This window comes from Chinchilla lanigera, unplaced genomic scaffold (assembly GCF_000276665.1).
Source record: "Chinchilla lanigera isolate Chin_1 unplaced genomic scaffold, ChiLan1.0 scaffold00021, whole genome shotgun sequence".
In the NCBI taxonomy this organism is placed as follows: Eukaryota; Metazoa; Chordata; class Mammalia; order Rodentia; family Chinchillidae; genus Chinchilla; species Chinchilla lanigera.
Window position 1 is genome coordinate 27,482,239 of NW_004955422.1, and position 26,977 is coordinate 27,509,215.

At 44.8% G+C, this 26,977-nt stretch overlaps 1 protein-coding gene across 1 annotated transcript in view; it reads right to left on the reverse strand.

Annotated features, from left to right (window-relative positions):
• Chmp4b (charged multivesicular body protein 4B) overlaps positions 1–26,977 on the reverse strand; it is a gene marked incomplete at its 3' end in the record, with an annotated part of 44,560 nt that continues 17,583 nt past the window's right edge. Inside the window, 4 exon segments of the mRNA XM_005384838.2 lie at positions 1–196; positions 1,293–1,419; positions 2,231–2,345; positions 3,649–3,826. Coding sequence (XP_005384895.1) covers positions 132–196; positions 1,293–1,419; positions 2,231–2,345; positions 3,649–3,826 — 485 coding nt within the window.

Genomic DNA, 26,977 nt, shown 5'->3' on the forward strand with positions numbered 1-26,977 from the left:
GCGATGCAGCCACTGCCGTGGAGTGAGATTCGAGCGCGCGAGGCCGCCGGCCCGACCCGCACCTTCCCGCCTGCTGCCCACCCGCTGCGCAGGCCATCAGAGTCTGTCTGGGCCCAGCCGCTCTGGGCCAGTTATATGGTTCCAGCCCAGTTCTCCAACTCCTTCATGTCTTCGTCTTCCTCTTCCTTCTTCTTGGCTGTGGGAAGAGGGAAAAGGGAATTCAGGGGGTCTGGCTGTACTGCTCCTGGATGCCCAGCCTGCCCTGCACTCACAGCCTCTCCTCAGGCCTGGAGGTTGCCAGGCAAAGCTCCAGAAGAGTGGGCTCACCTTCCACCCCCAGCAGGGCCAGCCAGGTCAGCAGGGGATGCTCCACTCGGAGAGGCCGCAGAGCACCCAAGGGTGGAGAGGTGGGGCACGGGACATGACCCTCACACAAACTCTAATCCTCGCCAGCCCCCAGCTCCACCACAGGATGCCCAAATCACTCTGTACCCCCAGACAGCTGACTACAGGGGGGCCTCTCCTCTGCACACTCTGGAAAGGATGGGGACCACAGCCCAGTCATGCACAGCACCCTGGTGCCCTCTCCATGCCAACGCAACTGTTTCTCCTTTTCCAGAAGCTCTGTGTAGAATATTTCTGCCAGGGGAGACACACTGTGGGAGGGAGGGAAGTTGCAACAGGGACAAGGAAATGACCGTCTTGTGGAACCAGGTCTCTGAAAGAGCCAAAGCTGCTTTCTTCCCCCAGGGCTGCCTCTGAGGGGCCAAGCTCTTATGCACACAGGACTCACACACCAGACCAGGGCTGCCTAGGACTTAAATTTTCACACCTTTCATGGGGCCTGGAACTTTCTCTTGGTTGATGACATAGGAAACAAACAGGATGCTAGAATAGAGGCTCTTAACTGTGGGTGAATGCCCACATCCCACCACCAGGGGACACTTGGCAATATCTAGAAATGGCTTGGGTTGTCACAACTCAGGGGTGGGTGCTATTGATATCCAGCAGGGAGAGGCCAGAGATGCTGCAAAATACCAATGGTGCACAGCACACCCGCTCTGCCCCATTCCTACCCCAGAATCATCTGTCCATGTAAACAGTGCTGAGATTAAAAAACCCTGTTAAGAGATACTAGGGAAGGGCAGAGGACACTGTCACCGTGATCACAACTCATCTCATCTGGTTCTCAATCCTGCCTAAGCTCAGATCCAAGCTGAAGTCAACTGACCACAAGAGCACTTGAGGGGCACCAAGGGTGTGCCCTGCAGGCCTCTAGGAGGGTTACTTACTGGGTTTGGATGGTAGGGCTATCGAGGGAACGTTTGGTAGAGGAACTGTTTCGGGACCACTGATCTCCAGCAAATTCTTGTCTAGCTCCTCCTGTTCTAGTGCTTCTAATTCCGCCATGAGCTCATCCTGTAAAAGCAAACAGAGTGAGAAAGCCCTCCCTGGGCGTGCTGTGAGAGCCCTGGGAGGAGGGGTTCTACCTTTTCATTCCTGTTTCTTTATCTCAAGTGGGTGTCCTGAGGGAACGCTCGGGAGTGTTTGCTGAATGACGCAAACCTGATGCGCCTGTTCAGCTCCCGACGGAGACTATGAAGACCTGGTGCTGGGAGCTGAGGGTGCAAGCAAAAGGCTGCTTTCTCATTCTATCTACAGTGGAGTTTGGGAGCACAGAGGAGTCCATTCAGCACAGAGGGGCTGACCTTCAAGGGACTCGACAGCATAATGAAGCACCTGCACTGGGAGCTGCTACTCTATTTTAAAAGCCCAAAAGACTCAAGATCCCAAATTGCTACAGCAGCAAGTGGTAGGAAGCCAAGGTCCAGAAAGGACCCTCAGAGATCAGATGTAAATGTCCGTTCCTGGACTGTTCCTTTAGCTCATGTCACAGCTGTACGGGCAAATCCTGTGAACTTCTCCAGGCTGTGATGAGCACAGTGCCCACCACAGGGAGAAGCAGGGTTACCTCACTGAAACCAATTCCTATTCAGAAGCCTGCTAAAGGGGCCCAGTGAAGGTCCCCTCACTCCACCCATCCCAAACAGTAAGTGAATCCAGAATTCAAGAAGAGTTAACACCACGCCCCATCTATATCCAAGTCTGGAGAGGAAAGAATGGGTAATTTCCCAGCCACACCTCCCTGCCTCAGAATCTTCAAGAACACATCAAGGGCCAGCCTGAGTGTCATCCACGAGTAGTATGTGATCCACAGGAAACCACTCACCTCATCAAACTCTTCTCCAAACCCTACAGGTTTGGAAATAGCTGTGGAAATCTCCTCTGCAAGTTCTTGCTGGTCAGCAATATCCTGCATTAACTCATCAACTTTATTGATGTCCCTGGAAATGGACAGATCGTTGTATTAGTTCATCAGTCTCTGTACAGAAAGACTGCGAAGCAAAGGCAGAAATGCGACTCCATGCACTCTGCTTCCCAGGCAACACCCCCCCTACAATATGTAACCCCACTGCGAGGAGTTATTGTACTTGTCACCACTGCCCTCCTCTTCTCCTTTAAAACAGAGAATCATAGCTGGGCATGGTGGTGCACACCTGTAATCCCAGCACTTGGGAAGCTGAGGCAGGAAGATCTCCACCCACATCAAAGCCAGCATGGGCTACATAGTGAGACCCTTCTCAAAAAAAACAACTCCTCATATACATGAAGACCATTCTTCCTTCAACCTCATGTTTCCCGAGCAGGGAATGATAAATTTTTTCTGTAAAGGCCCTGATAGTAAGTATTTCAGAATTTGTAGTCTGCATAGTCCTTGTTACTCAACTCTGCTTCGCAGCACAAAAGTAGCTAGACAATAAGGAATTAATGGCATAACAATATTTCAATAGAACTTTATTTAAAAAAATAGGTGCAAGCTTATAGGCTGCATTGTGCCAGCTCCTGTTCTACCCAAAAGGAAGCAAGAGAAGCTCCAAGCACCCCCAAATATAGGTTGCTAAGCTAAGAACTAAAACACAAGTAAAATTGTGTTCATGGGAGAGGCCCTTGTTTGGAACCGATTGACCTTGGCCTTCAACTGCAATTCTAACAAGATGGATTATCTACTTTCTTAGGCCACTGCACATGAAAAAAGAGCCACCAGAGAAGGAAGACCCCTGCGGGTAGGAATGCTGCCCGCATGACACCCAGAACCTGACAGCAAGGAAAGAGGCAAAAAATAAATTCTCAAAATCAAAAGCAGACAAAAAACCAGAAAGATAAAAAACAAAAACAGAGTGATCCAAAGCCCTCAGATATCTCGCATGCACCAAGGCCTTGCCGCGGATGGCAAAGCCATGACCACTGATCTGTAACCTAGTTCTCTCCATACTCAACTTGGGCAGGTCAGCTTCCCCCTCTGGATCACAGGCTTTTCTACAGCCTGGTACTCAGAGGCCCAAGTAAAAGGATAAAACTATGCTCATCACAATAACCCAGAATCACTGGGGCATTTTTTTCATTCCATGAGCTCTGCTTCCAAGGCAGTGGAGTACACGATCCACTTTAGGAAGAGTTCCAAAACAGAAGGCAAATTAAGCTCAGGTGCTTGAATGATTAGTCAAGGAGTCCACCCAAGCAGGAGTCCTACAGGGCCAGCACTGCTCTGCCACTGGGTCTCCTCCGCCCAGCAGCAGGGGCACCTACATGTTGTCGTGCGCAGCCTTCATGGCTTTAGCGGCGTAGCCCATGTTCTTGAGCACCTCGGTGTTGGTGTTGGCGTTCTCCAGGGCCTCCCGCTGGAACTCAATGGTGGACAGCGTGCCATCAATCTGCGCCAGCTGCTTCTCATACCTCTTCTTGCGCTTCAGTGCCTGGAGGGCCGCTGTGCAGGAGAGAAAACAGCGTGTCAGAGCCCAGACACAGGGTGCTGTCCTTGGAGTCCCTGAGCCTTCCCTAGTTGTATTGTTTGCGTCTCGGTTGTTGTTTCCCTTTAAGAGGGTTAAACTCTTCTACAAGCACCAACCACATTCAATTTTCAAAGAAAATTCACATACGTCAACGCGCAGCCAGGGGATGAGCCCAGAAGCAGAGCTCACACGCCCTGGTAACCACACACCCAAATCAACACAGTGCCAGGCATCCAGTGCAAGAACGCACTCTAAGGCTGCTCGAGCTCAGACATAGGTGAGCAACTTAGGATCTCAGCTAGGCTTCTTATGGGGAGTAAATGGGATAATGCACATTAAACAAAGTAGATACCCAAAAAACTCTGGCAGCAATAAGTATTATAAAGTAGGAGGAGCCTGGCATGGTGGCGCTGAGGCAGGAGGATTGCCATGAGTTCAAAAAAATCAATAAAAAATAGAAATAACATGAAGTAGGAGGAAAGTGCCAACTAAATTACAGAAGTAATAAAGAAGTATACCAAATACAAAATTGGTTTGGGTATGCTATGTCACACAAAGCCAACAAACTTGTGAACTATTATAATGCTTCCAAAGAGTAATACGGCAACACACAGTAACAGAATAATGATGTTCTGCTCTTTAGGCCAGTGATTTCTCTCTGGAAATTTATTCAACAAAATTCAACAGCAAATCCCAACTGCACACAGTGGTGCTCTGTATTTGGGAGGCTGAGGCAGGAGGACCACAGTGAATTCAAGGTCAGCCTGGGCTACACAGTGAGTTCAAAGTCAGCCTGAATTGAACTACATAGTGAGACCCTGTCTCCAAAAAATAAAAGCCAAAAAACAGAAGTCCTGTGTCTAAAGATGACTACTACAGCATTTTCTATCACAGAAAATAAACTCCAATCATATTTCTCAGTGAGACAGAGTGTAGACTAAGTTGCACAGGCTGGGCTTGAACTTGGGATCTTCCCTGAGCCTCTCAAGAGCACTGGAATTACAGGCACACACCATCACACCGTGATCATCTTGTTTTAAAGTCTACTCAAGCCGGTTGTGTGGCAAAACTGGGCCATATCCCCTGCTCCTAATCCAGGTTGCCTTCACTTACTGCTTCAATGCCCCTCCTTCATATACTAGAAATTATTTTTAGTACATACCTTAAAGGGGCATCAAAGCCAGGAAGGTGGCTCAGCAGACTCGGGCTTCTAGGATTGTGTTGGGACCCGGCAGCACTTCCCAGCATGTACACTAGCTCCCTCATATCCAGAAGGGCAGGCCAGACCCTGACCCAGAGCTAGACAAGTCCTACGATCCCCTCAGCCACCAAGCTGTGCTTTCTCTGTAAGCTGCACGGATAACAGGACCTTTTTACTCAGGCTCTCAACCTAGAATTCCATCCTGAGACCCACCTGCGAAGGTGAAAATGGCTTTGCCTCAATATGATCACCCACAGTTCCTCCAAAAGCAGCAAACTAACCAACTAGGATACACTCCCATAGTCAAAGGGTAAAACAAGCTAAAGAGAATTTGCAAAAAAATATGAAGAACGAAATGTATGTTACCTCATTAAAACTTGAAAAGTCATTTAATCTGCTATCTTCCTTGATCTTTTTTTTTTTTTTTTTGGAGACAGGGCTGGCCTCGAACTTACAGTCTTCCTGCCTCAGCCTCCTGAGTGCTGAGATTACAGGTGTGCACCACCACACCCAGTGGCTATCTCCCTTGATCTTAACATGAATGACTAAACTAGCCCACCTCAAGATCTGGACTGACCACTCTTACCTTGAGCCAGGACTAAGTCACATGCATACTCCCTAGCGCCCTCACAGCCTTACTTTTCCAAATTCCTGAAGGTTGGGTTAAAAAAAAAATTACTGAGTTAATGAAGAGCTGTTCATCTACCCAAATATTCAAAGAAAAAGCATCCCCCAAAATCCCTCCTCTGCCAAATAATTCCCAGCATCATTTGTAAACAGAAGGCTTCTGTAATTGAAATCTAACCCAGGCCCACAGAAGTGTAAGAGGCTGCTTTTAGATGGAAAAAAATAGAACTTGGAATCTCCATATTTAATTATGCCTTTGCTGGTTCCAAGAGAGTAATTACAGCAGCAATTATAGAATCTAATAACCAGCTTTATTGGCTCTGAAAGCTGAAGCAAAAACAACTCCAACCATGTTGAAATAAACATTGGTCTCCAGACAGTTGCTTCTTTAGACCCTCCCAATAGCTATTTGGGGGAAGATACAGAAGAGATAATCCTAAGAGGCAGGGCCAGTCAGGAGACCTGCACCCAAGACCAGAAACGCCTTTGCAAGGCATCTGCTAGCAACAAAACACATCAGTTCAATACAACTGGACAGAACATTCTCTTCTCCCAGGCTAAGACCAACTTGACCTTTCCTTGAGAGATTCTGAGGAGAAAGTCCAGTCTGCCTGCCCTGATCTGCTCAATATTCAGTCTAGCGGCAAACAAACGCGAGCATCCATCCCAACAGATGCTGAACAGTCATGACCACGCGCTCCCTACTAGCAGAGAGGCCAGGTAGGGAGGAAGGAGGCCCACACAACCTGCCCTCACTGAATGGATGAGGGAGTCTGCAGTCCTTTCCAAGAAAATCCTACGCATGAAGTCATGTGGCAGAAAGTGCAGGCCCAGGAGGGAAGAAGTGTGCAGGCTCCTTTCCGCGCTTGGCAGGAACGACACAGCAGATACAAACACACCTCTGAGGATGCTTACAGGCCCAACATGGGACGCGAGCCTCAGCCGCCCGGGGGCGCGCAGCGGGGCCACTGGCAGGCAGCGTGAGAGGGAGGCTGAGGAGGCCCTGCTTTCCCCGCCTCCTGCCATCGCTCAGATGCTCCTGGTTCATTGTGCCTGTGAATCAACTTTACATCTTCAGGAACCCTCAACCAGAGGTGGAGCAGGGGGGTCATCTGTCACCCTCTGTGTACGTCAGTAAGAAGAGTCAAAACCACAAAGTTAACCAATGTCAAAGCAACCCATCTTCCTATTGGGATTGTTATGAGCAGCCATCCTGTACCACACATCAAAGATCCCTACAAAACCTTAACCAGGTAAGAGCTGGAATTTTAATATCTAGGGCAAAGGGGGCTCAAAGAACTCTTGAAGGTACTGAAGTCCAAGCCCTCTCATTAGGTAAAAGAGAAATGAGAGTCCTGCTTAAATAGGGCATGGTCGCACATGCCTGTAACCCCAGCACTGGATTTTCTGAGGCAGGAGGATCACAGCAAGGTCAAAGCCAGCCTGGCCTAAATAGTGAGACTGTGTCCCCCCAAAAAAAGATTCCTAAAGAAGGTGACACAGCCTGTCTACGCCCTGCAGTAAATCAGAGAAAGAATCAGGCATCCACCCAAGGCTCTCATAGCCACTTCAAATCTGTTATCTCCAAACTAATTTGCTGGAAATAAAGCAACAGCTCCCCCTGCCATAGGGAAAAGTCAACACTCTTTCGTGGCATCTCCAAACTCTGCCCCCCTTTGCAAACCTATCTGAAAGTTCATGCTGACATGTGAAAGAACTGGAGAGCTATTCAATTTGCTCTCTGAAGGCCCTGGTTAAAAGAAAATGAAGCACGGAAAAGCAGTATTTGTTGGCCTGGGTTGAGGATATTCTCCTCAAATGGTGCTGCTGATACTGCCTGTGGTTCCAGAAGGGACAGAGTGGGGCTCTCAGTCTCTACCTTGCACAAAGGAGGCAGGAACAACAGGGCAGACCTATGGGGCTTACAGAAAATTCTCACAAACCAAAATGCCTCTGCAGCCCAGACAGAGGATGTTTTGTGTCCACTGCCAAGCAGACAGTGTCCCAAGCTCACCTGCACGACAGAGGGCCTCATCTTCCACAGTCTTGGAATGCTGCTGACACCACTGTGTATATTCCCACACAGCTTGGGAGTTCAGGCCAGAGGCAGAGACACATTTTTCAGAGCAGCCTCCTTCACTGTGATGTATCTCCCTGTTCCCCTAATTTGTTCTCTGTGGCCTGGAGCTAACGTGCTTCATTTAGAGATGGTAAAATAAGTACTTGTATATGACCAGGAAATCGGAGTCTGAAACCCTGCTGACTTCATCAGCAAACACACAGGGAGTACAGTACTCGCTGTAAGGGAAAATTCTAGAGAGAAAAAAAGAGGATTCTTAACGGTTTAAACAGGGACAAAGCCGGAAGTGGTGATGCACACCTGTGATCCCAGCACAAAAGGAGGCTGAGGTAGGAGTATCATTGCGAGTTTGAGGCCAGCCTGGGCTACAAAATGAGTTTAAGACCAGCCTGAACTGCATAGTGAGACCCTGCCTCAAAAAAAAAAGGGGGGGCGGGTGATGCGCTGGGGATATGGCTCAGCAGCACAGCGCCTGCCTAGCAAGCACAAGGTCCTGAGTTCGATTCCTGGTACCAAAAAACAAAACAAAACAAAACAAAAACCCTAAACAGGGACAAAGATAAAAGAAGTTCCACAATTTTTTTTCAGTACTCAGGACTGAACTCAAGGACCTTCACACTAAGCTTCATCCCCAGGCCTTTTTAAAAAATTTTATTTTTTGAGACATGGTCTTGATAAGTTGCTAAGCTACCCAGGCTGGCCTCAAATTTGCAATCCTCCTGTCTCAGCCTCCCCGAGTGCTGGGAGCATGGGTATGTGCCACCACTCCCAGCTAAGTTCCACAATGAACAATCTAACAGAAATCAAGCTGCTCCAAAATCATTTAAACAGCATATACAAAGTGTGTTCTCGGCCTAGCACTGGGGCTCAGTGGTAGTGCATTTGTCCAAGTTGTCCAGCCTCAAATTTCAGCTCCACCTACTTAATGTCACTAATCCTCCTGACAAGGGTAACACCCACTTCACAAGGTGACTGTGAGGACTAGAATGAGACACACAGCAACACACCCGCGAAGTGCTTGACGTGCCGCAAGTGCTCAGAAAATGCTGTCATGGGTATGTGTAACTGTAGGCACCGCATACCCTCCCCCACCAGGGGAGGCAGGAGACAACAAAAAACCCCAACAACACACAAACACACTTAACACTGGAACATGGCTTGGGAAAAATGAATTTAAAACCATTCTGATCCTGTTAGCCAATGCCAGCTTTGTCACCCCATTCTCTCGTCCCAACCCTACCAGCATGGGGGCACAGAGAAAAAGAGCCTTAGGTCTGGTGTCCAGAAGACAGAGTCAGCATCCTTGCCCTGATGCCAGACATCAGTAACTTATTTCACCTCTCTGAATGTGTTTCATCAAATGGAAAATGGGACAGCTCTCACCAAAGCTCTGTGAAAACACTCGACCACCTCAGCCCTTCTCTATCCTGCCAGCTTCCTTCCCTGCCTGTGTCCAGTGTGCTCTCTGGGAATCCGTCTTCTCATCCCTGTCCCGGCCCATCTCCTAGCCCAGTGTGTTCAAAAGTGTATACAGCTGTGGTAGAGTGGGGAAAAAAAATACAGCAGTCTCCCCTACCCTTTTTTTCTTTTCGAGACAGGGTCTCACTATGCAGTTCAGGCTGGCCTTGAGCTCACTTCGTAGCCCAGGCTGGACCCCAAATCACAATGATCCTCCTGCTTCAGCCTCCCGAGTGCTGGGATTACAGGAGTGCACCACCAGGCCCAGCCTACTAGTCTCCCTTTATCTGTGGGAGATATGTATGTTCCAAGGCTCCAATGGATGCTTGAACCTGCAGATAGTGCCAAACTCTATAAATACTATGGTTTTTTTTCTATATATGCATGCCTACAATAAAGCTCAATTTATAAATTTGGGATAGCTAAAGATGAGCACAAATAATAAAACAACAACTGTAACAATATACTATAGCAAAAGTTACTTAAAACTTATTCAAAGTTTATTTCTGGAATTTTCCATTTAATAGATTCACAATTGAAACTGCAAAAAGGCACAACTGAGGTAAGGGAAAACTATTGTATATAATAACAGCTAACGTTTATAAGGCGTGTCTTGGGTGCCAGGCACCATGACTGGTACTTTATGCGCTCACTGGCTGGAGGGAGCCACAGGTAGGTACTGTTACTGTTCTACTTGACCGATCAGGATACTGAGGCTGCAAAAGTTCATCATCTGCCCAAGTTATGCGGTTACATAGTGGCAAGCCTAGAAACAAACACAGGCCACCTATCTGCAGAGAGCACATTCCTTCTCTGCGGAGGAACATCTATCCTACCCGAGCAGGCTGCTGGGGCTGCTTCTGCCTGAGCCTGGCAATCTGAGCGCCTTCGCTGCCTTCCCCACTCCAGACTCTGCAAGCCTGCAGTCCAGCTCAAGACAATCCTGGCTGTGACGGCTCAGTCTGCCCAGGAACTCTACAACCACAAAGGCAGGCAGTACAAGCCTCTGACTGGACAAAATTTTTCTCTCATACATTTCAAACTGGTTAAAAGCGTATGTGATCAAATACCACCACTTACCATCTCTCTGTACTTCAGCTAACCATTCTACATAGCTGTGGAGTTTGCACTTTCTACTTCAAAGAATCAGTGTTTTCCTCATGCCTGACCTGTGCCTTCTCTAGGCCACAAGCTCCTCAAAGGCAGAATCTACCTCTCTACCCTGGCCAGGGAGAAGGGTGGGGCGCTCCAGAATGTCCAAACTAGACCTGTAGTTTCCTCACCCGACCCCAACCCTAACCCTCTGTCCTCATCTCATCCCATAATGGTCGCCAGATAATATCCCAGGACCTAACCTAACTTCTACTCTAGTTCTGGAAGGCCCAAGGACATTAGGCAAAAATTTGATAACTTCTTTCACTTGCTTACTTTTTCTGTGTTAGCCCCCACTGAAATTCCTAGAATTTTACAACAAAGGATCCAGGAGCCTTTTATTATGGACAATGAGACTGAGACCTCCATTCATCATGTCTATACCCGGAGGAAAATGGCTAACAGTAAGCAAGTGGGACTATCGTAGGGCGGGCCAGCAGGAGTAGCCTGCGCCATAAGAAAGAGACAAGAGCCAACAGCAGTCAGGCCTATGTGACTTCCACCTCCTGCTCCCATAAAGGGCAGGGGATGGCTTCCCATGGCTTTGGCACAGCAGGGTTCATTCAGGCAGGAACAGCAGGTGAGTTTTATCTCCACCACTTCAGCGACTCGTGCGTGCTGGGCAAGCACCCAAGAGGAGGTGCTTCGCTTTCCAGGCACAGCAGGCGGTAGCTATTGATGGGATACTAGAATCCTAGCGAAGAAAGCGACCTACCCCTGGTTTTGTGACCTACCCCTGGTCACAGGTGGACAGCCTGTGCTCTGGAATCCAAGGCCAACGTGTTTTCCTACATACTAGCCAGTCTACAGAATTTCATTTCAACAGCTTTCACAGGCTGAAACTGAGTACCTATACAGCCCATACATATATCTTAATGTCCCATGTCTTGATTAAAACATGCCTTAGTATGTAAATCTGAGTGTTACATATTTTATACGAAAAAATCCAGACTTTGGGCTTCTTTTGTCAATGCAGCACATCTGGCAACATTGAGTCCACTACCTCCTGGCAACGACCCACTGGAGCTGAGTAGCTACCATCCCTTTGGAAGGGGCACGTTCCAATTTACTTCAGAGCCCACCACCTGCTACCTGATGGTAGCTCCCTCCGTAGGGCCTCAGAGTCCCCATCAAAGACACAGAAAAGGTTGAGTAGACAGTCTCTCTAGGACTTCTTCCAGATCTAGCATTATATAAACCCACAGAGGTCTCAGATTTCCAGTAACTATATTAAAACCAACACAAAAAGCTTTTTCTAGTTGACCCTGTGTGATCCTAAAAATGTAATTAACATCTCCACACTCCATCTCCTGAGTATGTTACCTAATCAAATTTATCTGTCCAATGACATGAGCAGCCTCTCTTTATTTTAACTGGTTTCACAAACTGAGTTAGAAAGAGCAAAGAATCCTCTAGCCTCTGAACTCAGCTGCTCCAGCTGGGCGGAGGAAGTCAGCACTCAGATCCAATGTTAGCCACAAATATCACTCAGGAAGAAGTACAGTAATTATAGACAGAATGTGAACCCAGACACTCTTATGCTGCCATCTCCTTACTAGTTCTGGCACTGCCACACTCCTCTCTGAAAGTCCTCTCCTACCAGCCTTGACACTCTAGCCTGCTCCCCTGCTCCTACAGCCATTTCTTTTTTCTGTTCTGTGTGTGTACGTGTGTGTGTGCACGCGTGCACGTGTGTATATGCGGGAGACTGAGGATCATATTGTAACCCTGGTGCATGCTAGGCAAGTGCTCTACCACTGAGCTACATTCCTAACCCTTTTTAAATTTTATGTTGACACAGTATCTCACTAAGTTGCCCAGACTGGCCTTGAACTTGTGATCCTTATGCTGCAAGCTCCCAAGTAGCTGAGGTTACAGACATACACCACTGCACCCAGCAATAACCACTTCTTCAGCTTTTTCTCTACATATTTTCCCTTTCTTTCTCAATTCCTAATGGCTGGTCCTGAGTTATTTCCTCACATATGAGTTATTTCCTCATATACTACCCAAAGATAACACTTATTCAGAACCTTCTACTTTTGTTCTGTCATTTAATTTTCACAGTAAGGAATTAGTCTTATTACCCCATTTTTCAGACAAGACTTGATGCCTGGAGAGTTTAGGTTACTTGCTGAATCTTAAAACTCATGAAGCCAGGCGTGGTGGTGCACAACCACCTGTAATCCCAGCACTCGGGAGGCTGAGGCAGGAAGAACTTGATGAGTTTGAGGCCAGCCTGGACTATGTACCCAGACCCTGCCTCAAAAAACAAAGCAAAACAAAAAACCACAAACTTGTAAATAAACAACTAGCAAAGTAAAAATTCAAATCCTTATCTTCAGCTAAGATAGGCTGGTAGAGATTAAATTTACTCTCTTACCCAGGATAAATGAAAAAGGGTTGTCAAAAATAACTAAGTATCAGGCAGGTGCATTTGCCGCCCGGGAGCCTCTCGGCCCAGTCTTCCGCCCGTCCCCACTCCTCAGCGTCCCGGGACTACACTCGGTCCAGAGCCGTGCGCGCCGAGCGTTCGGACATGCCCCGCTACGAGCTGGCTTTGATTCTGAAAGCCATGCAGCGGATATTTCTTGGTGGGTTTTTATGCACCAACAACAACTGTGGAGAGCATAACGGAGCACTTGTCTCGGGACACTGATGTGATTAGACCAAATATTGTAACACACCCTCTAACCCAGGAAGTAAAACAGTGTGATGGCATTGTCCCAGTCCCACTTGAAGAACAATTATATGCCCCAAAGAAGAGGAAGTAAGAAGAACCATGGGTGTTAGCCCATTGTTGACTTCTCTCACACCAGAGGAGCGTGGGTGACTAGTATACAGATGTGGCCTTTTGCCAAGAATTTTGTTAGGGGTACCATTTGAGTTTTCTAGGATGCTTTGCTTTTGATCCCTTTTTTTGGCAAGAAGTGGGAAAACTCCTGGCTGAGAACTCCCCTGTCCTCTGAGGTACTGCACATGATTCCCGACTTTGTTTTCCTTAGTGTAATTTCTTTGTCAGTGTGGACAGCACACTGAAGAGCAAAACATAAAATTGCCTTGCATGTAAGCTCATCATTCAGACTGTATAACCATGCAAAAATAAAAACTGAAGACTGCTGCATAACAGGGACAACTTTCGATCAAAGAAATAAACATGACTTTATAAACTCTAAAAAACAAAAAAATGTAGCCGGCAAAAAAAGGACAGTGACCCCTACAAAGTAGAAAATAAACAAGGTGAGCCCTGTAACTGCTGCTAGTCCAGCTTATTATTTTGAGAGTTTCAGGCAAGGTCCAAGCAGGAAAAACCCAGGCAGAGCCCAGCTGATTTCCTAGCTTGACAAGACCAGAGTCTAGAGAAAGCAAAGCATCTGGGTCACAAGCCAGGGCACCATGCAGGTCTCCTCTCAGTAGTAGGGAATAATGAGTCTAATGCTAGACAAAAACTGCTCTGGGCCTGAATAAGCAATCATACAAGGACAAAAGACTCAAAAGGACAAAATGTTACCAATTTGTACCCAAAACAAAGGTAAAAATTTTATGTAGGTATTCAATACCCAACAAGGTAAAATTAGCATTTGACATCCAATCAAAAATTACCAAGCATGTCAGGCATGGTGGTGTATGCCTGTAATCCTGGGCACTTCCTGAAGGCTGAGGCAGGAGGCTCCATAAATTCAAGGCTGGCCTGAACTACACAGTGAGATACTACCTCAAAAAAACTAAACAAGAAGCTGGGCGTGGTGGTATAAACCCATAATCCCAATACTTGGGAGGCTGAGCCCAGTCTGGGCTATACAGTGAGTTCAAGGCCTGCCTCCACTACATAGTAAGACCCTGTCTCAGGAAAAAAAAAAAAAAAAAAATTACTGGTCACATACAGATACTGGGTAAATAATGCAAAGAAAAAAAAAGAAATCAACAAATTGCTGAGTAATCAGGAATACAGATACAGAATTAGCAAAGCCATTAAAAGTTACAACTATACCATATGTTCAAAAAGTTGAGGTGATATATAGAAGGGTTTTGGGTTTGGTCTGGTTTGATTTAGTTTGTTTTTTTGAGACAGGATCCTGCTATGTAGTTCAGGCCTTGAATTCACTAGGTAGCCCAAGCTGGCCTCAAATTTGCAGCAGTTCTCCTGCCTCAGCCTCCTGAGTGCTGGGATTAAAGGTGTGCGCCACTACACCTGGCAGAAGATTTTTTTAAAAAATCTAAATTGAGCTGCTAGGGGGCTGGGGATTTAGCTCAGCGGCAAAGCGCCTGCCTGGCAAGCGCAAGGTCGTGAGTTCAGTTCCCAGTACTGGCGAAAAACCAAAAAATAAAAAAATAAAAAAATAAATAAATTGAGCTGCTAGAGATTATTAGGTGAGATGAGCAGATTAATACTGCAGAAGAAAAGACTGGAATGCTTGAATGCACAGCAGTAGAACCTACCCCAAAGAGAACAATCCTGGTACTAGGTGAAAAAAATATTTCAAGAAACAATGGCTAAAATTTTTTCCAACTTGATTAAGAACTATAAACATAAATTCAAGCTCAATGAACCCCGAACAGAAGAAACAAGGAAAACTACATCAGCATATATAACAAAATTGCTTACATCACACAAAACAATGCTAGCAAGACAGTTGGGTAATACTTTTTAAATACCAAAAGAATTCTAGAATTCTAAATCCTATGAAATTTTTCAAAAACAAAGGTGACTTTGTCAGGCACAGAAAAACTGAAGAATGCCTCACCACAGGTAAGATATTTTAAAGGAAGTCCTTTCAGCAGAAAGAAAATGACACCAGATGAAAGTACAGATCTACACAAGGAGATACCAGACCAAACAAATAGTAGGTAAACATGTAAGGTCTTTTAATTATTTAAATCTCTGTGAATAAAAACAATACTAATGTTTTATATTTAAGGTGTGTAAAAGTAAAAATAAATGATAACTACACACAGGCCAGAAAAAGTAAAATGAAAGTAAACCATTTTAAGGATCATGTATCATACATGAGGTGTCCGTACCTCTTGAAAGCAGGCTGCAACCTTTATGGCACCCCTTACTTTTCTACTGTAAATTTGTACTTCACTGTTATAGTAGCCAGCTGTGCACCTCACTACCTTTCCCTGAGGGATACAGGAAGCAATCTGTTTACCCACTTGATATTACGAACAGCAAGGCCGATACACATGTGCAAAAGTGGCAAAATGGGATTTGGATCCACCTTTATACATGTCTAACTGGTTCTGCATATGGTTATCAGACCCACAGCAATTCAGGATTTGTTTAAAAAGTTTTCTTTTAGACAGGCATGGTGGTGCATGCCTGTAACCCCAGCACTCGGGACACTGAGGAAGGAGGATTGCTGCAAGTTCAAGACCTGCCTGGGCTACAAAGTGAGCTCAAAGCCAGCCTGAACTGCTTAGCAAGACCCTGTCTCAAAAAGACAAAAAAAGAAGTTTTCTTTTGATTTTTCTGGTAGAAGTAGCCCAATTCAGTACAACAGCACATGAAAAACCAGATTTGCAAGTTTTGTAGGATGCCAAAAGTGAATCATCAGATTACTCATGCATGGATGATGATGATCCACTATGATAAAATACAGGGTTTCATAAAAGAACAGTGGTGCTCGCTTTGGCAGCACATATACTAAAAAAAAAGAACAGTGGTGTGGGTGGATGATGATGATGATGATGATAATTTTTCTGAGACAGGGTCTCACAGTGTAGTTCAGGCTGATATTCAACTCACTATGTAGCCCATGCTGGCCTCCAACTCACAGTGATCCTCCTGCCTCAGCCTCCCAAGTGCTAGGATTACAGGCACGCACCACCACACCCGGCTACAATGATGACTTTGACATTGGCCATGTGAGCCAAAGGTCCTATGGCAGTGAAATAGAGCAAGAATATGTGATACAGACACAGGAAATGCAGACCTCTTCATTCAGATGACAAAGAAAACAGCAAGGGCTGGGGATTTAGCTCAGTGGCAAAAGCGCCTGCCTGGCAAGCGCAAGGTCGTGAGTTCGGTTCCCGGTACCGGAGAAAAACCAAAAAAAAAAAAACAAAAACAAAAACAAAAACAAAGAAAACAGCAATGTGAGTACATATTTGAATAGTCGAAATGTGACATGGCCACACAACCATATGATACAACCCAATGTTATAACTAAGTCTAAAAATATAGTGACAGTCTTGGCAGGGGTGAAATGTATTGGACAGAAAGCCAGCACTGCCATTTAATTTTGGAAATTATAACAGAGAAAATGCTACAACAGGCTATGAAATACACAAAGGCTCAAATGCACAAAAACATTCTGTACACACCAATAGCCAGATTAAAAAATGTATTATTATGAACCACACTAGCTGAACTGAAATCATTCATAGGTCTGTTGTACTTAGCAAAGACTTCTCACAGTTATCACAGGAATATAAAAGACATGGAAAAGTCTTTTATATATGGCATAAAAATGTCCTTGTGGATCCAAAGACTTATTATTCTTTCAATTTAGACATTTAACCTGGAACTCAGCCATCAGGTCCTTATTCATATAGTAATAAACTGAATGATACTGTGAATAGACTTGCTGCTTCCACCTCCCAATCTAACTGCAATGTGACATTTGACTACTGGTTTACCAGTTTCCAACTGATGTTACATTTACTAATAGCATAAGTTGACTAGCACTGGAACTGCACACAGAACAAAGCAGAAATTCTAAATGAAATGTTGCAATTTCAAAACAGAGAACTGCACAGTACAATCTTTGAATTTCAATTCAATCTTTGAATTGGCCTCATCTATGGCAAAGAAAAACAATTTGTTGCTGATGTCAGTATTTCACCATGATGGAAATACTGACAGGGAAAATGTGACAAAACGGAAGCCTGAGATGAAAACTTTCAACAACAAAACCCGATATGGAGTAGATGTTGTTGATGAGTTATGCAGGAACTATGATGTCACTTGAAACACAAAGCATTAGCAAATGGCTGTGTTTTACTCAATCCTAAACATGTGTGGCATAAATAGTTTGACAGTTTACAAACAAAATAACAAGTGCAAGCTGGGCATGGTTGTACACACCTGTAATCCCAGCACTCCGGAGACTGAGGCAGGAGGATTATTGCTAGCCTGGGCTACACAGTTAGCTCAAGGCCAGCCTGAACTGCATAGCAGACCCTGTCTCAAAAAGACAAAATAAAAAAAGAAAATAATAAATGCAAAATATCACTGAGAAATTTTCCTAGAGGATTGTGACTGGAGTTCATAAGAGATCATTTACAGCAGGGGAAAAACAAAATGTTTCTGCCTGTCAGCACACTGGCGAGCTGACAGGTGAACAAGCAGGCACAGCATCACAAAGACCTACTTTGACAACAGGAAAACCAAAAGGATGTCAACTGTGCCCTATAAGAAAGTACAGGAAATTAAAGCACATGTACTATCAGTCTTAAGCAACACTTGTATATAGAACATTCAGGTGTCATGTGTGAAGACTGCCTTGGGCGTGACAGGTGAAGCAAAGCTTATTTCTGTGGTAGACTTTTATTTGTGTTTATACTGTAGTTCACACAGGTTTTTATTTTTGATGTTATCTTTTAGGTTTTGTAAGCAAGTAAACAGCTGATACGAAAATGTTGATATCTATTCTAAGCACCCATTACATATTTGATATTCTATTCTACTGACATCTTATTCTGTTAAGTGCATGTTGTACAATACAGTAGGAAGCTCCTGACAAAACAGGAAGAGAGGTGACAAGATTACCACATAGGAAAGGAGAGCTAAGCACAGGTGCTGTCAGTGTAAGCAAGACATGTGCATGGAACATGCAGTTGTCATTTGTGAAGACTGCCTTGGGTGTGACAGGCAGTCTTCACACATGGCAACTTATTTTTGTGGTAGAGTTCTATTGATATTTTCACTGTAGTTCACATAGGTTCTTATTTCTCTTTAGGTTTTGTAAGCAAGTACACAGCTGATGTGAAAATGTTGATGTCTATTCTAAATAAACAATACATATTAAGAATAATAAATATACATATTAACAACAATACACATGAACAATACGTATTAAGAATAGTAATTTATTTTACTGATATCTTATATTCCTATTAACTATACATTATATAATATAGCAAGAACCTCCTAACAAAACAGCAAGACCCCTGAGATCTCAAGTATGTCCCACAAAGAGGTCAGGAAAGCAAAAGATATGTACTGTCAGTGTAAGTGATGCATGATATGGAACATACTGTTGTCATGTGTGCAGACTGCCTTAAGTGTGATAACTGAAGTAATGATTTTATGTGTATGTGTGGTACTGGGAATTGAACTCATGACCTAGCACTTGCCAGGCAGGTGCTGTGCCACTGAGCTATATATCCCCAGCCCAAGATTATTTCTTTTTGTAGAGTGCTACTGGTATTTTCATTGTAGTTTGCATGGAAATTTATTTCTGATGTTCTTTTTTAGATTTTGCACACCAAAAACCAGCCGATATGGAAAATTCTGATGCTTTTTTAAAGAAACAATACTAAAACCTCAATGCTTTATTTTTGTGATTTTTTTTTCCTGTTAAGTACTCACTATTTAATTTAACTCATAAATTAAAATTAATAATTCATTTTAAAGAAAAAATATGGGTCTGACAGACCCACATTTATGCCTTGATGACAAAATTGGTCTTATGCTCCAAGGGCTACAGATGTGCATTATGGGCTGTTAGGTATGTAACTCAGTTGTAGAGCTCTTGTGTACCGTGCATGATACCCTGGGTTCAATCCCAGCACCAGAAAAAGAAAAGAAAGAGGGGGTGGGGTGGGGGAGGAATGGGGGAGGGGAGGGAAAGGGAGGGGGAGCGGAGGGAGAAGAAGAGGGAAAGGAGCACACATTCCTTTCAACCCAAAAGAGGGCAGAAAAAGTATGAAAAATAGAGGAGACAAATAGAGGGTGAAGGAAAGCAAGATGACAAATTTAAATCTAGCTATATCAAGAATCATATTAAATGTAACTTTCTAAATACCTCAATTAAAAGGCTGAAGTTTTAAAAAGACTTCATGCATTTTCTATAAAGAGCCAGGTGTGACGGCACACACCTATAATCCCAGCACTCAAAGGGCAGAGGTGGAAAGATCACTTAGTTCAAGATCAGCCTGGGCTACACAGTGAGTTCAAAGCCAGAGTGAACTATATAGAGACTCAGCCTCAAAAAAAGAAAAGAAAAAAATTAACTATTATCTATATATTTATAAGAAACACACTTCAGACCAAGCATGGTGGCACATCCCTATAACCCCAGAACTTGGAGGCTGAGGCAGGAGGATCACCATGGGTTTGAGATCAGGCAGGGGTACATAGTGAGTTCAAGGTCAGCCTAGCCTAACTAGTGAGACCTTGTCTCAAAAAATGAAATGAAACAAAACATCAAACAAAAAAGGAACACACTTCAAACACAATCGGTTAAAAGAAAAAGGATGGGAAAAGACATGGCATGGATATACTATTCAAAGGAAAGCTAGAGTGGCTGTAAGGACATGAAAAAAATGTTCAGCATTTTGCCTTAGGGAAACAAAAATCAAAACAACACTGAGATTCAATCTTACTCCAGTAAAAATGGCCATCAAGGATGCAAAAAAAAAAAAATAACAAAATGTTGGTAAGGTTGTGGAGAAACAAGAACATTTGGTAGGAATGTAAACTAGGACAACCACTGCAGTAATCAGTAGAGATGCCTCAAAAAAAACTGAAAATAGAAATTGCACTTGATCCAGCGATATCATTTCTGGGTATCTTCCCAAAAACGTTACAGTTATCCTATTACAGTGATATGTGCATACCCACTGTTATTCGCACAACTCACAATAGGTAAATTATGGAAGCAGCCTCTATGCCCATCAACACATGAATGGATAAAGAAAAAAAGATAGATACACAAAAGAATACTACTCAGACATAAAGGATAAATCAGAGTCATTTGCAGGACATGGATGGCTCTAGAGATCATAATACTAAGCGAAATAAATCAGATACAGGTTAAATATCACATGGTTTCTCTAATATGAAACACTCAAAATATAAATAACTTAAAGAGGAAAACACAAACAGAGAAAGATTACCAGAAACAAGGAGGCAGGCTTGGGAAGGGGATCCAGGGAAGGAGGCAAAGGAAGGGAGGGGGAGTAAAAACGGTCAAGATATGATATATATACATGTACCAATTTCCCAAGATAATGTAATCATTATACATGACGAACACATACTTAAGATGCTGAAGTGGTTATATTAATTAATATTTAGGCAAAATAGATTTCAGAGCAGAGAATATTACCAGGATTACAAAAATGTCATTTCAAGCCAGGCCTGGTGGTGCACACTGTAATTGAAGCATTCTTGGAGGCTGAGGCAAGGGGACCAGAAGTTGAACTCTGGCTGGGCAACTTCATGACCTAATGAGACCCTGTCTCAAAATGAAAGGAGTGGGGGTGGCTGGGGATATGACTCACTGCAAAAGCAATTCAATCCCCAGTATCACAATAAATAAATATATATATATATTAAAAGGTCATTTCACTCTAAATAAAGGAGTCAGTTTATCAGGAAGGTCTAGCAAGTGTAAGCTTTTGCACAGAAACTGCATCTTGCTCAGGAACCTCTGATATGGTTCCAAGCTAGCTCGTGGACTGGCAGAGATGGGCAATGGAATGTGATGACAAAGCTAAGCGCAGGGCACTATACCAGGCTGGAAGAGGCAGCCTAGCTTTGGCGGTGTCATCCATTTTAGAGACGGTAAGAGAAGACCTGGAGGTCCACATCTCAAGTAGGAAGAACCGGGAAGTATGAAAAGGAGCAAAGCTAAAAGCTGCAGACAGAAACTCAAGAAAAGACTGGTATGCCTTGTTAACAATCTGCTGGATTTTATCCCACTGGTTAGTGGGAAGCTATTGAAAGATTCGAAAGAGGACAGGAACGTGATCAGATTTACATTTCAGAAAGATCCCTCTGGCTGCTGTGGGGAGAAAGAATTGGCAACCACTGCGATAATCTGCAGGGTTTGGATTTTAAAGACCTGAACTGAGGCCACAGCCGAGGGGCTGGCCAGCACAGGCTGAACTTGGGAAACACTAAGCAGGAAGATACCACACATCTGCACTGCCAGTTTGCAAGGGAAGCAAAGGTAAGGGAGTCTGGACTGACCTCCAGGCTCCTGGCTGGGGCAGACATGTAGTGGAGACGCCATTTCCCAGTAGAACTAGTGATTCAGAAAAGAGTGGCAGGGGCTGGGGATTTAGCTCAGCGGCAAAAGCGCCTACCTGGCAAGCGCAAGGTCGTGAGTTCGGTTCCCGGTACCGGAGAAAAACAAAAAAAAAAAAAAAAAAAAAAAAGTCATAAAAAAAGAAAAGAGTGGCAGGCCAGCAAGTAGAAATCATCTAGATCTGCGAGCTGTGAGCTCTGAGGTATGGGCTCTAAAATTCAAGTTAGCACCTGAAATTTGAATTTGAATTGAATTCTGAAATCTGTAAGATGAAGATGACGTTCAGGGACTTCTGCCAAATGAGTCAAATCTAAATCATTTCTTACAAATCTATACAGAGCATAGGATTCACAGGTTACCGCACAGTTACTGTTCATGCATGTGCGTGTCAAGAGAACAGACAGGCATGCTGGTACTGCAGACACTCTCAGGGTCTTGCAATTGGTCATCTCTGGCAGCCACAGAGTGCCTGTGGCAGGGAAGTACCTTTAAGATTATGTATCACTTACACAACTAAGGAAAAACAAAAAAGTAACAGCCAATTTCTTTCCCTTCTTAAGACATGGAAAGGCGGCTATATTTAAAGCAGCAAACATTTACCAACAACCTCACTAGGCCTGGCACTGGTCTGGTGGCTCCCACAGAGGCAAGGCTTTGACTGGGCCCCTCCCGCAACCCTCCAGCTCCAAAACTGGCCACTCTCAGCTTAGGTGACCAGGGTTTTGGCTCAGACAGGGGAGAAACAGCCTGCCCTAGGTCTGTTCCCAGACTGATGTACTGTTTCTTTTCCAACGGGCTTTTCTTTCTCTGCCTCCAGTTGAATCTATGCCAACAACAGCCCCTTCTGCCAGAGCAAGCATGACTGTGACCTGGCAACTGCGATGACAACACAGGTCCGGAAGCTGGGGCAGTCGTGGTGTGGGTGGGGCAATCAGGAAAAAGGACTCACTGTCAGCAGAAGCAAGGAGGAAGCCAAACCAGCTTATTCTCCCTTCGCATCAAAGACAGGACATGGGACTGCACAGCCAAACCAAGCTCCCTGCACAAATGGCAGTAAGGGAATAAAGAGAAGAGGAAATAGGAAGCTGGTTCTCCTCTAGGAAAAAGGGAGCCCTGCCTTGGGCCATGAAATGATAGGTCATAAAACTTCAAAGTCCTAGAAACCTACTGTTTATCTCCTTTTTACACTCCATGCAATATAACTAGCAGGGACAGTGTCCTATTCTTCTATGCACCCTTGGACAGGAGGTGCTCAGTGACTGTCGGCTAAACAAACACCTAGGAAGAGTAAACGGAGGGGTGCGCCTAACACCGGCACCCAGCTCTGCCTTCTCCACAAACAGGAAACACTGAGCAGGAGCAGCAGGCTCTATGAGGAGAAGCGTGATGAGACAACTGTTATCCTGAGGAGCAGTCCTATCAAGCCCAGGGTTGTGCAAACACACTGGGCCTGCAAGACGATAGGGTGTGGCAGGCCTGTGATCCCAGCTCTGCCATAGCACACAGCCCTCAGGAAGAAGGTGAATGGCTGGCTAGTCATGAGCACATGACACCACCAGCAATCAGAATGTCCCTGGGAGACTTTTTTCTACAGAGGGTGGACAAACATGGGGTAGGAAGGACTTTTCCCTCCAGGAACTAGAACTGTAAACCACAGTGACTGCTACAGTCATGGTCATGCTCATAAAGAAGTCAGTATAAATGAAGTCAACTGCCAGAAAGAGACCAGCTCCACCCTGCTCTTTATCACTGTCGTGTGAGTCAATGAATACCCTTACTACACAGTTAAAATGGTTGGGGTGGGGTGGGTACTGAAGCAGGTGGATCGAGGGTACCTGTGAGTTCAAGGCCAGCCTGAAATACACAGGGAGATGCTGTCTCAAAAATAAATAAATAAATAAATAAATTAATTAATTAATTAATTAATTAATTTACATTTAGCAAGTTATAAAGCCTCAATTCAAACTCAGTTTGACTGGCTCTACAAGCCTTATTACTATTACATTCCCATTTTACAATTGAGGACACAGGCTCCCAGAGGTCAAACAGCTAACATTAACGCCAGGAATCAAATATATGCACTGTTTTACTTTAAGAGTAAAAACTGATCAGTACAATGTGAATGTACTCAATGCCAGAGAACTGTACATTTATAAATGGTTAAAATGAGAAATTTTATGTTATGTATATGCTGAAAAAAACAAAAACAGCTGAGCATGGTGGTGGATGCCTATAATCCCAGCACTTGAGGCTGAGGCAGAAGGATCACTGTGAGTTTGTGGGCAGCCTGGGCTACACCATGAACTCAAGGCCAGCCTGAACTACATAGTGAAACCCTGTCTCAAAAAAAGAAAGAAAACTGCAGGCGGAAAGTGTAGCTCAGGGACAGAGTACGAGTTTAGCATGCATAAAGCCAGCACCAAGACAAAAACAAAATAAAAAACAAAAACAGACTGGTCATGAGTTTGCCATTTGGCCCTCCCTGCTGAACACTGTAGCTTATAAGGATATATGTGAGAATAACAAAACTAGACGACTAACCCTCAACTGCACAGAATTACCAGACACCGAGATGCTAAAAGAAAATAATCTGTTTCCTTGCATAATTAACAATGGTGCCAAATGACAGTCCGACTGTATAGAAGAGAGGGCAGGGAGAGCAATGTCAGAGCACAGGCTTCTTCCCCAGGAAAGCCACAGCCTCCAAGGGTCCAACGGTCAGAACACCAAAAACTAAGGAGTGTTGAGTTTCCCTCAGAACTCACAGGTTGAAGCCCTAACCCACAAGGTGACTGTATTTGGAGATGGCCTTTAAGAGGTAATGAAGGCTAAATTAGAACATATAGGTGGTACCCTAATACACAGAGCCAGTGGCTTTATGGTACCCATCCCCCTAACAGTATACACATATACCAACGAAAAGCTTCAGGACAGAGACAAAGCCTCACCAAAACCCTAATCACCTAGCACCTTGACCTTGAATTTCCAGTCTCCAGAACTGAGAAAATAAATTTCTGTCAAGCCACCTGGTCTATGGTATTTTGTTAAGGTAGTCTGAGCTCACTGAGCACTGAAAATTCTCCAGCCTGCAGTTTCTTTAATCCTGGCCATACTATCCCTTGTTGGTTCTTGGGCTTCCAAGCCCCGCCCCTCAGATGACTGACAGCCTCATTGTTTTCCCTGCCTCTTCTTCCACTTTGGCACCTCCACATTCCTGGCTCCAAATGCTGGAGGGCTGGGGTGCTCATGACACTTTATTCAGCTCTCTCAGCCAAAGGCCTCATACTTCACTAGGCAAAAGACCTGGTTCTGGCTCCATCTGTGCTGCTGGCCAGTTGTGGTCTACAGTCTTAGTTTTGCTCATTTCTAAAATGGGGTAAAGAAATAGAGCAGAGGGTCTCTGGTCCCTTAAATTTCTAACTCATTAGCCCCAAACAAGATTCACCCAGGCTGAGCTGTGGCCCTTCTCCTCCCCTATCTGCTGTCTACATAGGGACCGTGATGAGGCTCTGCAGCATTCAGATGTCCCAGGCTGGGTGTTGTCCCTGCACACAGACCCCACCTAAGGCCCTGGCCTAACTACTACTTTCTTTAAAGGAAGTGATCACCGGGCACATGCTGTGGACATGGCCTGCCCTCCTACCAACCACAGAGCTGTAGGCCTCTATTAGCAATTAAAACAATACAAAAATGTGTTTCTCTCGCCAAAAAGCTCAGAAAAATCCTTCTTGGGTCTGTTTTCACCTAAAAAAAATAGAAAATTCTGTTTCAACTATTCAAAGAGGTACAGAAATTCATGCCAAAATTATCTCAGATTAGTAGTCTCGGGGCTGGGGATTTAGCTCAGCGGCAAAAGTGCCTGTCTGGCAAGCACAAGGTCTTGAGTTCGGTTCCTGGTACCGGAGAAAAAACAAAATAAACAAACAAAAAAAAAGTAGTCTCACAGTCTTAAGACCCAAGCCAAAAAGAGAGTCAGCTCCTTATACCCTTGGGTCAAAGAAGGGTAGGGCAGCGCTTCTAGCTTTTGCTTTTCCATCGCACTGCCCCAGCGCACATGCCCACTTCCCGGGGGAGGTAAAGTCTGGCCAACACCACAAATGCTGATCTTCAGTCAGGCCTGCTCCCCTGCAAGTGCCAAGGTGGTCTGAATGCAAAGAATTAGCTGGAAGGGGCAACAGTTCAAAGGTGTTTACAGATGCTGAAAGGGAGCAGCAAATGCTGGCACATGCCTATAACCCCACACTCTGGCAGACTGAGGCAGGAGGACATGTCTATGCCCTTCTTGCTTTCTTTTTTCTTTCTCTTTTTTTTTTTCTTTTCAGTCCTGAGAACTGAACCCAGGGATGCTTTACCACTGGGCTATATCGTCAGCTAGTCCCCCCACCCTCTTTGGTACTGGGACTGAACCTAGAACCTTCACAGTGAGCCACGCTGGGAAAAGGTAGTTGTTATGGTTTGAAACTGTGTGTTCCCCCCAAAGCCTCAAGCGGCCATGGGGCAGGCTTTTAGAGTTTGATGGGTGTGAGAGCTACACCCACCCTGGGGTGGCTAGTTTGCATATGTAAGAGAGAAAAAGAAGCTGCTTGAGGCCATTCATCCCCCATTCCTGGCTTTTGTTTTGTTGCTTTGCTGTGTTCTGCCGCCCTGAGCTGTAGCTCTCTGCCATGTGCCACTCTGCCTTATAATCTGCCAAGTAAGGACTGAAACCTCCACGAACTGTAAGCGAAATAAACCTTTCCTTCCTTAATTTTGGGCGTCAGGTATTTTGTCCCAGCAATGAGAGAAAAGTAACCAAGACAGTAGTCTTTTCTGTCAAAGGAAATAATTAAGTCCACCTTGTAAGAATCTTTATTTTTATAAAATGTACATGTGCTTGTTTCGCCATTTCTTGAAAACCTGAGAGAAAGTGCCACGTGCCTGTCCACCTGCCATAGAAGGGCTATGTGCCTGTGCACCTGCCATAAAGCTTTGTACCAAAGGGCTTTCCAGATTACAAAACTTACTTTGCCTAAGGACTTTATGAATAAAACCCCAATAGTAGGGGGCTGGGGATTTAGCTCAGTGGCACAGCGCCTGCCTGGCAAGCACAAAGTCCTGAGTTCTAGTCCTGATATCCCCCCCCGAAAATATCAGTAGTAAAAATAAACAAAAACAATCTAACTACAAAATGGGCAAAAGACATAAACATTTCACTAAAGTGGTAATACAGATGGCAAATAAACATATTAAAAGATGTCCAACATCGCCGGCCTCAGGGTTTCCCGGAAGGAGGGCTTCCGGCGCACAGGGAGCTGCGGGTGGGGAGTGCCAGCCTTCTGGCTGGCTAGCTTCCTGCCTGCTGGCTCCC